This window comes from Buteo buteo, chromosome 3 (assembly GCF_964188355.1).
Source record: "Buteo buteo chromosome 3, bButBut1.hap1.1, whole genome shotgun sequence".
In the NCBI taxonomy this organism is placed as follows: Eukaryota; Metazoa; Chordata; class Aves; order Accipitriformes; family Accipitridae; genus Buteo; species Buteo buteo.
In genome coordinates this window covers 64109298-64125889 of record NC_134173.1, presented here as the reverse complement: position 1 = coordinate 64125889, position 16592 = coordinate 64109298, and the positions used below count along the sequence as shown (strand labels likewise).

Here is a 16592-nt window from a genome sequence, read left to right as displayed (position 1 = left end):
CTGGTGCTTCCACTATTAGCAGTAGCTGCCTAGTAAAGTTGTAGATATTTTATCTATTTTGGGAGGATTTCATCTGTAAGAATTCCCCAGATCCTTCCTGTGAAGTGTTTGTGCCCTTTTGGAACTATTATGGCTTTTTGTAAAACAGGAAACAAAAAAATTGTCAGTGTTTTATAGCACTAGTTTTGTTTTGCTAGATGCCTAGTAAAATGAGATGTCAGAATGCTCCAGTGATCCTAATCTTGTTCCTTTTTTCTATGCTTGAGAAGAACAAGTTGGATGAACTCAACAAGCGCTTTCATGTCAAGGGAACAGAAGGTAAGAGCCTGGTGCCTCGGTTAATAAAAGCTATTTTTGTTTTCTTTTGCAACTCACTTTGTGTCATTGATACCAGAGAAACTCCTGTTTTGGTTTGGTTAATGTGTAGTAAACTGTCTTTTCAAATAACTGTCAAAATAGCACATAGACATACATGACACACGTGGTCAAGATTAAGTGCTGCTCACATGAGGTAGTGCACTCTGTCTTTGGTTGTAACCAGGACTAAAGCATCGCTCAAAGTGGTATGAGTTTTAGCTCTTCCTTTCCATCACCTTTAGGAGGCTTAATCTCTCCTGTGAAAGCGGAGAGATGAGGAAAGGAGAGGGTGCGTGAGGCAGTACTCCATTCAACCACAAGCTATAAACGGCGTGAAAAACACAGACCACATCTGCACGCTGTGTTTTACCAGTATTGTTCAGGCCTAGGTTTCACCAGGTCAGTGGTAGAAAGGATGGTACAGCTGCTTTGGCATTCCCTGACTGGGTCTTTAATGCTTGGGTTTTAGGGTGCAGGTTAACCGCTGAAACAAGTGCAGAAATGCTCTGCCGGTTCAGGGATGCTTAGTACAATTCTGTCCCTCATCGGTGTTCAAGTCAATGTTACTCCCAGGAGAACGCATCCCCTGCTCTCCTGGACGCTAGTTCCTGCACCAGTCCCTGCTGTGTGCCAGCGCTGACTTTGGTGCAGCTGTGCTATCACCGCATCAGGGCTGTGGTCCAGGTTAAAAGGTAGCAATAGAACCGGAGGGGAGGGAATGGGAACTGCTTTTCTGAGCAGCAATACTGACTGAAAGGCACACCGAAGGAGAGTTTTCCTTCTCACAGATGTGATCTGGTTCAGCATAACAATTTCAAAGCATCCTCCTCACCATAACAATTGTCCAAATTAGCAAATTCTGAAGCTTTGAGTTTAGACGTGGACTTTTGAGATACTTCAAATCATATTGCTCAGGTGGCTAAGGAGGTGTGTTTTGGTTGTTTTTTTTTTTTTTTTTTTTTTTATTCCCTTATGAAGCTATTTCTTCAGTTTTTCTGTTATGAACAGGCAATGCAGCCTATCCTTTAGTTTCTAGAGGTGAAATTATTCCTTTTATTTGTGAGTTAAATTGCCTTTCTGCAGCTTTCATCCTGTGGCAATTTCTGGTATCAGGAAAAAACACCCTCACCATTGCACTCCTAGACATCTTAATACCTTTATTTTCTTTAAAGTTTTGATGCTTCTTCACTTCAGTAGTATAAAAATAGTATTTTTTATGTATTTTAAGATATAAGCATTTAAACCAATTTCACTTGCTCATTTGTACTTTGTCTGTTAAGTGGAATGAAGTGCCCCTTATTTAAACAACAAGTAGTTCTGCTATGTGCAAGTTATTTTGTTGTATTTTATGACAGTCTGTAGCATCTGTTCGCAGATCTTCCTGCATTTATTTGGTAATTCCCTTCTCCCACATGGTGCACCATGTGTATTTACCTGATCTTGTTATTCACATGCAGAAAAAAGATGACTTCAGCTTCTCTTGAATAAAGCAAGTTTATCGTCTGTGTCCTTAGAGAGGGCTCTTCCTACTTTTCTTTCACATGTCCTATAAAAAAATCCTCTATTTGGACTGAAACACTAATAAACCATGCCCTTTTCTTTCAGGTTAAACACCTATCTGTGAACAGTGTTGGGCCGCTTTCCTTGTTCCTATGTTTTGATTTCCAAAAGCAAGCCAATCTGTTTTGTCAAATGGCAAAATCAAGATCAGTGAACTGTGTAGCACAATGCCAGATTAGCCAGGAAATTTTTTATTCTTCTATGTCTTTCAGTGATGTTTTTGTCTTTTTATAAGTAAGCTTGTCAGAGGTATCTAGTGACATTTAACCATAACATATCACCATGACAGAAGAAAAGCAAGTTTTGCAGAGTTGGAGGTGTCTTTTTGTAGCTAAAGTTAGGAAAAGGCTTTTTGTTTGTTTGTTTTCTTTGATATTACTGACAGAAAATAGCACATCAGTCTTCAGAACTATCTGTATCAGCCAAATGGAAAAAAAAATACTCTTTTAGTGAGTGAGCAGTTTTGCATCCCTTTTGAGAGGGACTTTTCAAAAAACATAAGGAGAAAAGCCTGGAGAAGAGTAGCAGGAGTGATAGGATAGGGGCTGATTTAAAGCTACAAAAAAAGTGCTTATCACCTCACGTGTGACTGTAATGTGGACACAAAGATCCTTGTGGAGTCTCCTCTGTTTGGAAAAACACCCTCTCTCCATGCTATAACCCCAACAAGCTTTCAAGTGCAGAAGGGACTTTTGACCTCAAAGTGGGTTGTGAGCCTGAAAGGGGGATCCCAATGAAAACTATTAAGAACTGCTGCTCTCTCTGTTACAAGATTTCCTTAGCAGCTGTTCAGGGTCAGTATCCCATTAAGGATCACTGTAAAATCAGCATGTGTTGGAAAGCCAGCCTCTTTTTTTTTTTTCATCTTTAAGGTTTTCAGTAATAAATGCAAATCTAATTTCTTCTGATTTGTAGAGAAGCATCTTCTCTATGGGCGCCCTGCAGTACTGTACCGCACAAAATACAATATCTTGCATCACCATGACTTTGAAAGTGGCTACAGTGAAACATTCCTCATGCCTCTCTGGACATCCTACACTATTTCCAAACAGGTTAGTACTGTCTTTGCTCTCAAAAAAGTGCTTAAAAATCCTGGGGAAATCTGTTTGGTACCTATATTCCTGAAGTCCTAAAATTCCCCTTCCCTGAGTAGATTTTCCCACCAGAAATTATGTCAAATACCATTGTAAATAATGCCAAAATCCTATTTTTTCCTTCAGGAGAAAATAGTTTTAAGGCACAAAGGCTGCATATTTCTTCTCCTGTTTTCATTTTGTTTCTAAGTTTTGCTTGATGGGGGTTTGTTTTATTATGATGGAATAATCAGTGACTTCATTTGAATTCTTTCCCATGGTGACTTCTACCTGCAGCAGATACAGGAGCAGGAATGGCTGTACAGCTAGGTGGTTTATTTTACTCCACGCAAGGCCTTGCATGTAATGTCAGCTGTATGAAATAGTTTTCTTTTAGCTATAAATGCTGGAATTACTTTTCTTGTCATTTCTGTCCATGTTCCTCAATGCAGGCGGAGGTATCGGGTGTCCCGGAGCACTTGACCAGCTGTGTGAGGCCCGACCTCCGCATTTCTCCAGGAAACAGCCAGAGCTGTACAGCCTACAGAAACGACAAACAGCTCTCCTACGGCTTCCTTTTCCCTCCTCGTAAGTTCAGATAGCTTTTTAATACCTAGAGGTTTTGTAATTTTCTTTTTTTTTTTTGTTAGGGAAAACCTTAGGTATGAACCCCCACCCAGATATAAACAGACTAAGAGGTTGTTTGAGATTGTTGGGAAGGAGTATAGGTAGGAATGGTTTAATTTCCCGCTGCTCTGGGGTGATTTCTTCCTGTGTGATATCTTCTCCTCAGAGGGGCTGCTCCTGCACCGGTGTCATGTATGGGGCCCAATGGGATGGATACATTATTCTTGTGGCACTTGCTGAGGATCAAGGGCCCAATGCCACAAGTTGCCGTCACAGCTGTGGTCCCTCAGCTCCACGACAGATGCTCCAAACTGATGTCCAGCTTCATGCACCAAAACAGTGAAGTGTCCCAGTTTAGTTAATAAAAATAAAGGTGAACAAAGAATTGCACAGAGTAGGAGTACAAGCTAGAAGACAATCTTCAAAAGGTGGCCCTTTGAAGCCAGTGGACAGATAGCAGCTTATATGAACTGGGAATCTGGTCAGAGTTTTTAATTTTGAGTTCAAACAGCAGTAAGATAAATGTATATTTAATTTATAAATCCAAATTAGATTTTGCACACTGTAAAAATTTCTAATATCCTACAGAAAGAGTGCTAGTAGAAAACCTGTGTAAAAGAGTGTCCTGGATTCTCCTGGTGCAGTTACATTGGTTCAGTCTTGGAGCAATGATCTTCTGGGATTAGTCAATGTTCAAGGGACACAACTGTCTCACAGTTGTGAACTTCATTGCTCTGCCTTCCTCGCTCAGTGGCTGAAATATTTTATGGTTGATTTCTGATATGGAATTACTGGTGCAGAGGCTTGCTTAGAACTAGAAGATAATCCCACACTCCTCTCCCTGGAAATTGTTTGCCTCTTTTGTAAAAGCCTGCAGAGCAGCTCTCTGACTTTTGAGACTGCAAAAATAGATGAGCTATAAAAATATTTTGAAGTGGCAGGCCAGTTGAAGCAAAGATGAAATCCTTACTTTCCATGTTCAGCTGTCACATTAAAGACAAATTTTATGTGTAAAATGTGCACTTCTGAATATAGCATTCAGATTGCTGTTTAGATGACAGTATTCCCTTTGGTTAATCTCTGAAGCCATTTTTCAAAATATTTTTATATTCTTTGAATTTCTGATATTTCACCTGATTAATATTTTTTCTGTTTTATTGTTTCCAGAATTAAGTTCCTCTGCCGAAGCAAAATATGATGCTTTTCTAATAACAAATATCATTCCAATGTATCCCGCCTTCAAAAGTAGGTACCCTTTCCATGGCTTTACTTCTCTTTCTCAACATGTGTGTTTTGTTTTTGTTTGTTTTTTTTTAATATGTGTGTTGGACTATGAAGGGGAGAAGTTTAGAACAAAGTTCAGTTACCTGTAGCCAGCAGATAATACGTGTGGGCACCTGCATAGTTCTAAGTATGGGCAGACAAAATACCACAAGAAAGTCTTAAGAAAGATTTATTTTCCTTGGTGCTGGGCTAAGATAAGAGCACAGACATGCTGTAGTTCAGCAATTTTGCTTCATGCCACAGTAATTCAGTTTGTGCAAGACTATTCAGATTTTCTTGTCTGTAGCCCAAGCTAGTGCAGAACGTATTTAGGTAACATGTTTTTACTTCTCAACTGGAGCCGCCTGGGAGTGTGCACTTAGCATGTTGTTGTAGTTCAGGGACAAGTGATTATTTCTGATTTTTCTATCCATGCCCTTAGAGGGAGACCAAACATGTTTATTACCTATAAAGAAAAAGGAAGAAGAAACTAATTTATGGAAAATGAGGAATGACTTAAACCTGGCTGAAACTTTCAGTGCTGCAGGGATATAGTATTAATGTTTCTTTTGTCTGCACATCCCTTTTCTCTCTAGTTTTGCCAAGAGGTAGGAAAACCATCAGACTATTCTGGTGGCATTTTTGGCTTGGCAGGAATTGAGAAGCCTTGGAAGAATCTCAAGAGCCTGTTCTTGTGAGATTTCCAATTCAGATTTTAGGCCAGAGAGGTTTGGATAAACATCAAAGCCTATGGGAGGCTTTTTCTTTTTAACCAGAAAAGAGTGTTTTTAACTGAAAAACCTCTGAGTAGGAACAAGTGGTGATGTTTGCTGGAAATTTGAGCAAAGGCACTTAACTGATTACAGAGTGCAAAATTATTGGGGATTTCCCACTCTTAAATCACTTCATAAAAATGCTCTCTATGCTAATGTTAGTCTAAGAAAATTAGCTGAGATGCTAATCACAGGAGAACAACCCACCACTAGCAGCTCATTTTGTCTAGTGGCCTTCCTCTTCATCACAAGGGGGTGAAGGATTTCCTGAGAACAAATGCTGGAACTATTGTCATTCCTGGGGAATTATGAACCACTACATGCGTGCAGGTTGCAGTAACGAGAGCTGAGAATAAGCTCATTATATGGAGCTCTTTCCGCAACAAGGTAAATACAAGGTGGCGGTTTTTATGCTATGTTGGCTTTGGTAGCAGTGCTGGCTGCAGAAGCCCCCTCCTCTGCTTTGTTTTTTTTAATTCACTGTCCCATCCCATTCCTCCAGGCAATAATTCTGTATCCATCTTTTCTGTAGTGAGTCTGGCTTAAGCAGCTCCTGCTTTGCTGGCGCTGCAAGATGATGCCTCTGGGCCAGTCCCCGGTTGCGCTGCCATTGCTGTCTATGTGGCTGCATAGGGGGGGACCTAAGCGGGGAACTGATTCAGCTGGAAAATGCAGGCTGGGGGAGAAAAAAGCTTTCCTTTTGGGGCTGTTTTTATTGTTAAGGCTAATGCATTGGAGGAGCGAGCAGCTGGAGGAGTGGTACTGCCAAGTGGTCACCGCAGATGAGGTTCTTGTTGGACCACTGCTTGTGGAGCTCTCCGCATCAGCCTGAGCAGGGAGTTTGGGTGGCACTGAGCAGCCTTAGGACGAGGCGTACTGGGGAACTTGCCGAGGCTAGCGTTGCCATCCGTGCGGGGGAACCATGGACTTAATGGTCTGAGCTGGCAAGACAAAAGTCGAAGTTTTACAAGTCTGAGATGTTTTGTTTAGTCACACTTCTGTTTGTGTTAAAATAAAAGGGGGAAAAAAGAAGGAAAAGAGTGATGTAATTGGAGATTCCAGTGCGTTTCCCATCCCTGCAAGCATCTTAACTTGTTAAGGTTGAGGAGGGCGTGGTGGGAGAAAATGTGTCATGCTCTTCCCAAAAGTTGCTGTAATGAGATGCCTTGCCATAATTTGGTCATCCTTGACAGTATGTAATTTGTAAGTTAGACATTTTGTATCCAAGGAGAATTTAACTGGAAGAATCTGACCTTTGTATTTCCCTTACTTTTAAAATGTTTGGGTTTTGCTTTTAATCACAGTGCTGTTTCCTTTCTAGAATTAAAAAAAAAACCACCACAGCACCATTCCCTGTAACAAGATAAGAAAGACAAAGGAAGTGTTTACACGGACATCAAAAGTGTGTGAATAGCTGTTCCTACTGCTTGGTGAAGGAACAGCAGGCTCTCTGTGCAATGTCTATGGCAATGCCAGCCTGGGAGTGGTACCGTGCATTTCCTTTAGCAGGGGCTGGAGGAAAAAAATCAACAGAGAACAAAGAAGTCTGAATAGCCTTTATTGACCAAACTGAATGAAGCTGCAGTAAATCTGTAATGATTAGTCTTTGATGTCCCCTACCATCGTGTGAATAAAGTCCCCTGGATTTTTATTTTCAGGGAAAAAAAATTGTTTATAATCTTGACATGCTTTGACTTATCTAAATTCTGGTGTGTTTTATTTTTTGTTGTTTGTTTGTTTGTTTGTTTGTTTTTCCCTTGCCCCCCCCACCCCTCCACAGAGGTATGGAACTATTTCCAAAGGGTTTTGGTGAAGAGATATGCCACTGAACGAAACGGAGTCAATGTTATAAGTGGACCAATCTTTGACTATGACTATGATGGTTTACATGACACATCTGACAAAATAAAACAGTAAGAGTTTGTCTTTAAATTGGTTTGCTGTTCCTTCTCTTAATGATGGCTTTATCTTAAACAATTCATTATCTGCACAGTATTTGATTTTTCAGAGGAGATATAATTTTCTAGCTCTTTCTAAAATTATTGTTCATCAAGACTGAATGCCTCTGTAGGTAGGGCAGTGGTAAAAATAAGGAAATGGCAATTTGGCAGGTAACTATTCACCTTGACTTTGAAACTAAGTGTTCATTCATTCTTGAGATGAAGCTGAATTATGTTTCAAATAATCTGTTTCCTCTAAAATTCTCCAGAATTTAAGAGTTGACAACTGGATACCAGAGCAAACCATAGCAGTGCTATTGAGTTAGATACTCAAGTCTTTCGTTAATTCAGTAATGCTTTCTCTCTATGTCCCTGAACTGAAGAAGCCTTTCAGCACTGGTGCGTGGTATTTCTATAGCACAGTATCCAAACATGAGCTAATTGAATGCTCATTTTCAGACAGCATTTAGGAATCAAACACATCTTAACAACGTATATGTGTCCTCACATGTAGGGGAGGAAAGACCATGCTGTTTGTGTAACCTTCCAAATAAGTTTACCCATTGTGGATAAATGTTGCTTTATTCCCCCAGGTACGTGGAAGGCGGCGCCATCCCTGTTCCTACTCATTACTATGCCATCATAACCAGCTGCTTAGATTTCACTCAGCCAGCTGACAAGTGCGATGGACCGCTCTCCGTTCTCTCATACATCCTTCCCCACCGGCCTGACAATGATGAGAGCTGCAATGTAAGTTCTGCTGCACTACTGTAGCCCCATGGTAAATATATCCCTGGGACATGTGAAACTCTGTTACTATTAGATGCTAGCACTCACTGATGTCTTGAATGAAAGCACAGGGTAGTGACTCTATTAAGTGTCATGTTCAACTCATTAGACAAAAGCAGTCCTCCGTGATATGAGAGAAAATATAGAACTGTTACTGTACCTACCTAAAATTGTCTGGAAGAGCTAACATACAGTATGTTGGCAGTAAACAACCTGTAGGCTTCTATGTTTTGGCAGACACTGTCAGTGTAACTTCAGAGCAGGTTGGGGGGAGGTTGTGTGCGTAGACGTACTGTGCTGGCAGCCAGCCTGATGTTTTTATTGAGGTCTGTTTCCATATGCAGGTACAATATAGTCTGTCTGCTATGGCAGTCTGGGTGCATCAGACAGCATGATTACATCCAACCCACGCAGTATTAAAACTATACGCTAAAACCTGCCAAGGGTAGAGTGCTAGCAATTGCCATTTCCAGAACATGTCCTGATTCAAGGGAGAAGTCTGGGTTCTTATCAACAGAGATGACCAGACACCCTCCTGGTTCCTTTCCTATCTTCCTTTAGGATGCAAGACCCTATAGTGTAAGAATCTTGGTGAAGCACAAAGGCTTTGGTCTGGTCAGCCCTGCAGAAAGTAACACGCGCACTCGGCCACTGATCGTGCTGTAGGAGAGCCGTTGGGTCCCCTGGGCTCCGGTGCTCGGCAAGGACAGCAGTCCTCCCAGGCAGCTGTATTTAGACTTGTCCTTCCGCCTGAACTTGTTCTTCCATTACACAGCTGTGCGGATTCCTGCACACAGACGCTTCACTATAGGCTGCCAGGAGACCGTTTCCTGAATGAACACATTAGTGTTATGAATTTTGTATTGGCACAAAAAGTTAAGACTCCTATTCCAGCTACAGGCAGAAATAGTCATTCCAACTCTGTACACAATTCACCTGGAACACTGTCTCTTTCTCATTCATCAAACATCGCCTGCTTTCAGGTCCCTCTTTTTAAAACCATGCTTTTGGAGCAGTATCCCTCTCTCTTGAGCAGGTCTGGCTTCCCCCTGTTTAGACTCTTAACTGCTTTGGGCAGAGATGTCTTCCACCAGAAGTCTCGGAAAGTCCTACATATACTTCATCGTGGTTTTTCTCTGGACTGCTTTCCTTTGAATCAAGATCCAGTTGGTGATCTGGAAGTTACTAATCTGGCACTTATTAGTGCCTCTGTCCTTGTAACTCTGCCCATATGCAATTTTATGACAAAGTAAATTTTTTTTTCCCTCCCTATATTGTGTGTCACGGTCCTCTTAAACTGCTGAAATCTTTTTTATGAGCCATTTAGGATAATGGCCTCTTTTACTCTTTGATTTCTTATATTCTAACCCAGGATTCTTTTCTCTGTAGTTCATTCTGCTTATGGTGTATGTGTTTACAGTTCTGGGAGGAACTTCAGTGCTACTACAAGGTCATTAGCAGATATTGGTCTATGCTTTTTACATAGCAAAGAACCATTCCAAAAATATTTAAATGTAGCTCTTGAATGAATATACAGTTAGGCAAAATTTTGCCATTCGAATACAGTGTTGGTCTTACTTTTGCACATGGTGTTCCATCTTACTTGTTCAAAGAAGTGATTGTGTAAAACCTCACATAATTCATGGATGAAATGCATGGGATAATAGAAGAATTTTTCCTCAACCTCTCTACAGCTTTCTTTTAAGATCTGAAGAAATACTAGCTTTCCCCCTGCTCTGCTCTTTTTGCACATTTTCTCTCTCTTCACACAGCCGTTGGAGAACACCACTACTCTTCTCATTTGAATTTGTTCCATTTCCAAACTGTGTTTATTCATGGTGAGGTTATACCCATTTATTCTTGTGTCAACATTTTTCTATGGCTTAAATAGCCCTTCACTGGGCTTCTTTGGGATTTACCCTAGTGATGATTTATGATGATTCTCAAGGCATATACTTCTCTCTATTCATGGGAGACCCAGGATCTTTTTTTGCTCTTCTTGTAAGAGAGGATGAACACTTTAGTAGCCTTCCTATGCATCTGTACCAGTCTGATTTTTTTATTTTTTTCTGGAACATGAGTGAGATAAAGTACTCCAGCTGAGATCTCAAAATTAAAATGGTTTTCTTTCCACTGGACATAACTTCCCTGATACTATCTAGGATTTGCTTTTTCCATAGCTGTGTTATAACGGTGGCTCACAATCAATCATGCACAACCAGTACACCCAAGTCCTTCTCTTCTATCTGCTTTTTCACCTAAGAAGCTCCCATCTTAGGAGAAATTTTTGCTGTCAATGCGGATAACCCAATTTCGTACTATACCTGGGACTCCCACAACTGCATCCTCCCGTATGCTATTCCAGTCTTCTGCATTGACAGGAACTCCCAATTGTTGGGTTTTTTTCACTAGCACACTAATGATCTTGGCACAAAAAGCATGTATGAAAACATTACACAAAATCCTTTCCAAGACCAAAGCTGAAGGAACTCTACTAGAAACTTCTTCCAGGCCACTATTTTCCCTTTCAGCAAAACTTCTAAATTTCTCTTTTAATAAGCAAGTTCCTCACCCACCTGTCTACACTCTGATCATGTTCAGCTTTCCAGCTAATTATTTGATATCCAGAGAGATTCTTTTGTCCAGAATATCTGGTATCTTTTCCAGTGGTTACCCTCCTAATCAATTGCCTATTTCTATTTACCTCCATGTTTTTAATTGTTACTTTTTCCTTCTAAGACTTACTGTGCTATTGAGGTAAGACTAACCAGTACAGATGGAGAAAACTATAATTTTAAATTTATACACTTCATTCATTGTTCTGTAGGAATATAATACCATGTTAGCTGATCACTGCATTTAAAATCCTCGCTGCTGGACCTGAGGTTTCATGGGCCAGTTGTGGAATGGAAAAACTAAAACCTAGATCAGTCGATTGATTTTCTGGGGTCATGCAAACTCTGTCTTGCTGGACTTGGTTTAAACCAACCTCACAGTCCTGTGATTTATTCATATTGCAGGCCTTTCACAAACTCTTAAGAGTCCTCCTTGTATTCAAAAACCTGAGCTTTGTAGCAATCGGGCTTCCCTCCGAGCTCCATAAAATGCAGATTCCCTGCTCAGAAGGAAGGCTTGAAGACAACAAAAATGTCACGGTGATTCCATTTGCAGTAATAACTCTGTTGAGGCCCGTTTGCAGACTAGGACTCTGATTGCCAGGCCGATGGCTGAGCTGGAGGCTTCCTGCAGCCATGTGCTGCCAACAGTGCTCCTGGAGCATGGCACTGCAGGCGAAGGGGAGCGAGCAGGGCACGCTCCTTTCTCTTCCCTCTTAATTTGCATCTTTCTTTTCATGGTCCAGACCTGGTTTTGGGTCTCAGGGTGCTAGTAACATGGAGAGGAAAGTTGGTTTGGCACTGAAAAGCTTCAAAACAGACAAGTGCTGACTGGGTCATGGATGTTTGCTTTCGAGCAGCCAGCTGTGACCTAGCTGGTACTTCATGTCCTCTCTGTGCAAACGATCATGCTCACCCTCCTGGCCTTTGCAGGGTGACCCACTGCCTGGTCTGTGGCTCATCTACTGCGTTGGGTAGGCTCTGGCATTGCTGAAGCTTAGTGTTGATCGGTGAGAGGATTGCTTTGTAGGAGGACCTTGCTGAGACAGCCAGAAAGGGCTCATTTTCAGGAGTAAGCCCAGAAGCAGATTTTTATCAGCAGGTTTTCCAAGTCACACACAAGGAGTCCAAATGCCCAGAGGCACGACCCTCCATTCTTAACTTGCTTCCCCAGCAGCGGTGTAGACCTACCAGCCAGAGAGGCCAAAGGGGGAAAAGTCCTGTTTGTTCTGTCCTTTTCCCATGTCTGCTCCCCACTGTGCAGTCCCTGGGGCTGGCTGCAATGCTCATGGGATGTGTCGCTGGGCTGGTTAACGCACTCAAACAGCCAGGAACTGCAGTGTTTTTCAGGGTTGATTTTCTCATGTCTTAGTGAGTTACATTAGTTTGTGGATTGCTCCAACATGTGCCAGAGCTGGCACAAGGCATGCAGCAGGAGCAGTCCCCTAAGAGAGATTACACCCACGCAACTCGACCCCGATTACTCTGGCAGCATCACCTTCCTGATTTTTTTTTTTTTTTTTTTAATTGGGAAATGCTTAGTGAAAGTCTTTTTTCTATCAGTGAATAACATGATTTTACAGATACCATCATAAACCATAGTCCCAACTGTGTAATGAATTGTAATGGTGTCCTAACAGTAAAGTGGAAAGATTAAAATAATATTGTGTTAGATGAGGTGCTGGTCAGATGAGAATAATGTGTAAGGGTAGGGTTCAAAGCTAAACAGCCTGGAATTTGTGCTTTAGTAATACACAACTGATTAATATGGAGCTCTTGCTGTGAGATAAAAAAATATGTAGTGACTAATGAATCTTCTGAAAGCATATGGCTGTTCTTCTGAAACACCTGCAACATGGGGCCATCTGTTCCTAGATGGCTATGGTCATTGTCTCAAGCCCATCCTAAAATGGGTCCTGAAATAAAACTGTAGGAATCATCTTGCATGTTAAGTTTCAAATCTGTTTTCTTGGAACTTGTTTACCTTAGTCATTCTTGAACAGAGCAGAGATTCTTAAATGGACCCACTGTTTAGAAAAGTTGCATTTGCTTTCGGAGATGATTTTTGACATGGCATGTTATAAAACTTTTTTTTTTATTACATTTCAGAGCTTCGAGGATGAATCAAAGTGGGTCGAAGATCTTCTTAAGATGCACACTGCGCGCGTGCGTGACATCGAACAGCTCACAAGCTTGGACTTCTTCCGAAAGACCAGTCGCAGCTACACAGAAATCCTCTCCCTAAAGACATACCTGCATACGTTTGAAAGTGAAATTTAGCTTTCTAACCTTACTCAGTGCATCCTTTTATCAACTGGTGTATATTTTTATATTGTTTTTATATTTATTAATTTGAAACCAGGACATTAAAAATATTAGTATTTTAATCCTGTATCAAATCTTAAATATTAAACCCTTGTGTCATTTTTTTTGTTTCTCTAATGTTTAATATAGGTATGTCTCTTGGTTTATTTAGTAGCGCTTGTAATGCTGCAGCTTCAGTCCTTACTCCGAGCTCTTAAGTGGTGCTGCAGGATTTGATATGTGCATCAAGGAAATATTAATTTCCCATGCTCCTTTACCACACTTGTAGTCCTGTACTGTGTATCAAAATACTGAACATGTAAAATTACATTCATTTACTGTTAACTATGTGACAGACATATTTAAACCCTATAGACAAATAGCATCTTAAATATAATAAACCACACATTCAGTTTTTTTAATGTGTTTTGATTTCCTTTCACAGGGATGTTCAGAGGGACTCGTGGGCAGCTGAGTGCTGCCAGATCTCTCTTATTCACCAGGCAGAGCCCTTCTGAAGAGCTTAGGTTTGCTGGTAAGAGGACTGCCAGGAGCCCAGCTGCCCTGCCCTGGTACTCGGCAGTGAGACCATAAAACAGACACCCACAGTAGTCACTACTGGTTAGGTTTTGCCATAGGGGCAGAGTTGGGAGAGCAGGTTGGTTGGTGTCATAAGCTAGCAGGGGTACCCCACATTTGAGGCCACTTGGCCCTGCTCTGGAGCTGTGGGGAGGATGCGAGGTGAAAACATCTGATGTCACCAGTCGGGCTGTTGCATCCCTTCTCCACTGCCGCTGCTCTGGGCTGGTTCCTGGGAATACCTGTTCCGTCATCTTTTGCTTTGACTTTGAGGGAAGCTGAGGTAAGGCAGATGTTGACAGAGGTGACATTGCTAAACACCCAGCAGTAGACTTTTACCTGGGAGGAGAAAATCTGATTTTCATCATGTTGTTCTAATGGCCGGAATTTGCAGAATTTTCCCCTAATCTGAGGCTGGGTCTGAGGCTTAATGCCAGCCCTCATTCTCAAAGGAAGCCCCTTGGCCTGATGGCACATACATAACTTCTGGTACTGTGAACCCCATACATTGCATGTGATTTACAACCATCACCTACCTGGTCAAGTGAGTGAAGTCTTTGTTGGATACTTCTGTGCAGTCACAGTCTCATAATCCTGGCAAGCCCCTATGAGCAACACTGATGTCACAGCCCTAAGCCAATGGAAAAGATGCTGTTGTATACTGTTATTTAGATAATGGCCTGATTTGCCTTGGACAGCTTTTATAGAAGGCATATGGTATGGTGCATTAGTGTTAATGTAGTTAGATGATGTAAAAGATAAATTATTGTTTAGAATGCCTCTTGAGGCTGAACCCACTAGTGGCACTACTACAAAGCCATTGTTTGGGGTTACAGATTTCCCTCTCTCCACCAAAGTGGTTTGTGTCTATTTTCTCTTCAAGGTTTGCAAATGCTGGAGGAAAGCAGGAAGGGCTGGAAAGCATCTCAGCCATGTACACAGATGAATAGCTAGGTCTCCCAAATAAAATTAATCATCTGGCACAACTTTAGCAACTTGCATCTCTGTAACATCCATTGAAGAGAAAGTAGTAAACTGGAATTAATCATGTTAACACTGATAAAGTTCTTGTGACCAGTAGATGAAATTTTATTATTCTAGGTGCCAAATTCTGTTTAAATTAGAAGAACACAAAACTTGAATGCTTTAAAATCCCCCCAAAAAGTTAGGATGGAAATTCTAATAACTGCACAAAGCTCTGGGAAACATCCTATTCTTGCAACTTAAAAATTGTCTCTTGTGGTTGTCTGGTAGCACAGAAATATTTTTCTGTGAGCTTTTGGCAGGGCTTCCTGCCATGATAAACTTTACATTCTTACATGTGCTACAAAGGGTATTTCCTCTGGATTTAAAACAGTTTTCAGTTAAGACCTAATTTCTCCAACACTGACTATAGCAATGATATAATGTGGCTGTTCATAGACTAAACCAAAGACCACCACTACTGTGTTGCTTTGACATTCATCTGTTGCTTTGTTTCTTTGGTCTTTTTAATGCAATCTAACAAATGATGTAATTCTTTTATTTTCTCCCCAAATAAGATGAAATTTATACCAAAGGAACTTTTAAGCTCTGAAACATGGTCATCTTGTGTTCAGAGAAGTTTGCTTTTGAAATACAGTAAGTGATGATTGTTGGAAGAGATGGTTTAACTCTGTCTTGGTTTCACTACAGAATGATGAGTGGTGTGTAGGGAAATGTGATTTGTGTTGGGTTTTTTTTGTTTGTTTTTTTTTTTTACTCAGTTCCTTACTGTGAGAATAAATAGTAGTAATTTACTTCTATTCTACTTCTCTTCAGGTCTTGGCCCAGTGTTCTTGTATGGTATTACTGTTTTATTTTACCATGCTAGCAAAAGTACCTGTCCTGGGGAATGTTTGTGGTGACTTCTGTGAATTGCATGGGATTTTTTTCCTGTTGAAAGATACCTTATCAACACAAAAGCTCCAGTGCAAAGCTAAAGCCTTGTAAATCCTTCTAAGCAACAGGAGCTTTGCAGGAACAACAGACATTTTAAAGGAAACTTGTAATTTCCCTTTGGCATTCATCAGGGCAAATGTTAGCTTATGGCAGTGTGTAGGAAGGAACCCCTCTGCTTTCCATTCCTGTTAGACCATTTTGAAAATATGAAGTACCACTTGCTTCTGTTAGGTTTCCTTTTCTTGATATTACTCTGGCTTCTGCAAGAGGTCCATTGAGGAGAACAAGTGCTGATTTTTCTGCAGAGCAAACACCAGTTTTAAGGGTTTGGGCAATCACTATTTGCAATTGGTGATGTAAATTTGAGGCATGTTTAATGAGTTAGAGGCAGTTCAGTTGAGCAGTTGTCAAGGCAACAGAAGCCATAGGTGTCCTGCACACCTAACAAAGTCCTTTTGCTCTGGGAAAAATCCTCCAGAGGTAGTTATGCAACTGGAATAATCCTGGTTCAGGAAACTGTTACTTTTTTTTTAACCACTTTTTCACAGTCACATACCAGAACAAAATCCTTACTAGATAAGCACTGAAAGCAGGTCAAGTAACCTGACCAACAGCATGGTTATGATGGCAAAGTTATAGCAAAAGTCACCATCCTACACTGGCAGCTGTGACATACTTAATTACCACTGATTATATTCTGTCCTGATTAGATTCATACTTTCTGCTTGCTGCTAATTCTGTATTCTTTGTTTCCAGCTTTTAGTCCTTTTAAGGTGTTAGGTGCAGTGTTAA

The 16592-nt window shown here is 40.9% G+C and overlaps 1 protein-coding gene across 6 annotated transcripts in view; it reads left to right on the top strand.

Moving 5' to 3' along the window:
* The window catches only part of ENPP2 (ectonucleotide pyrophosphatase/phosphodiesterase 2), a 77707-nt gene extending 64005 nt beyond the window's left edge, over window positions 1-13702 (top strand). For 4 of the 6 annotated variants that reach the window (XM_075023856.1, XM_075023861.1, XM_075023858.1 and 1 more), the window contains exons 19-25: window positions 267-318; window positions 2833-2969; window positions 3443-3578; window positions 4785-4862; window positions 7434-7566; window positions 8187-8343; window positions 13107-13702. In XM_075023856.1, the coding sequence (XP_074879957.1) occupies window positions 267-318; window positions 2833-2969; window positions 3443-3578; window positions 4785-4862; window positions 7434-7566; window positions 8187-8343; window positions 13107-13277 (864 nt within the window). In that variant the 3' untranslated portion in view covers window positions 13278-13702. The remainder of the gene's footprint in view (window positions 1-266; window positions 319-2832; window positions 2970-3442; window positions 3579-4784; window positions 4863-7433; window positions 7567-8186; window positions 8344-13106) is intronic. The other 2 variants (XM_075023857.1, XM_075023860.1) reach the window with 1 other exon arrangement.
* Window positions 13703-16592: the final 2890 nt, after the last annotated feature.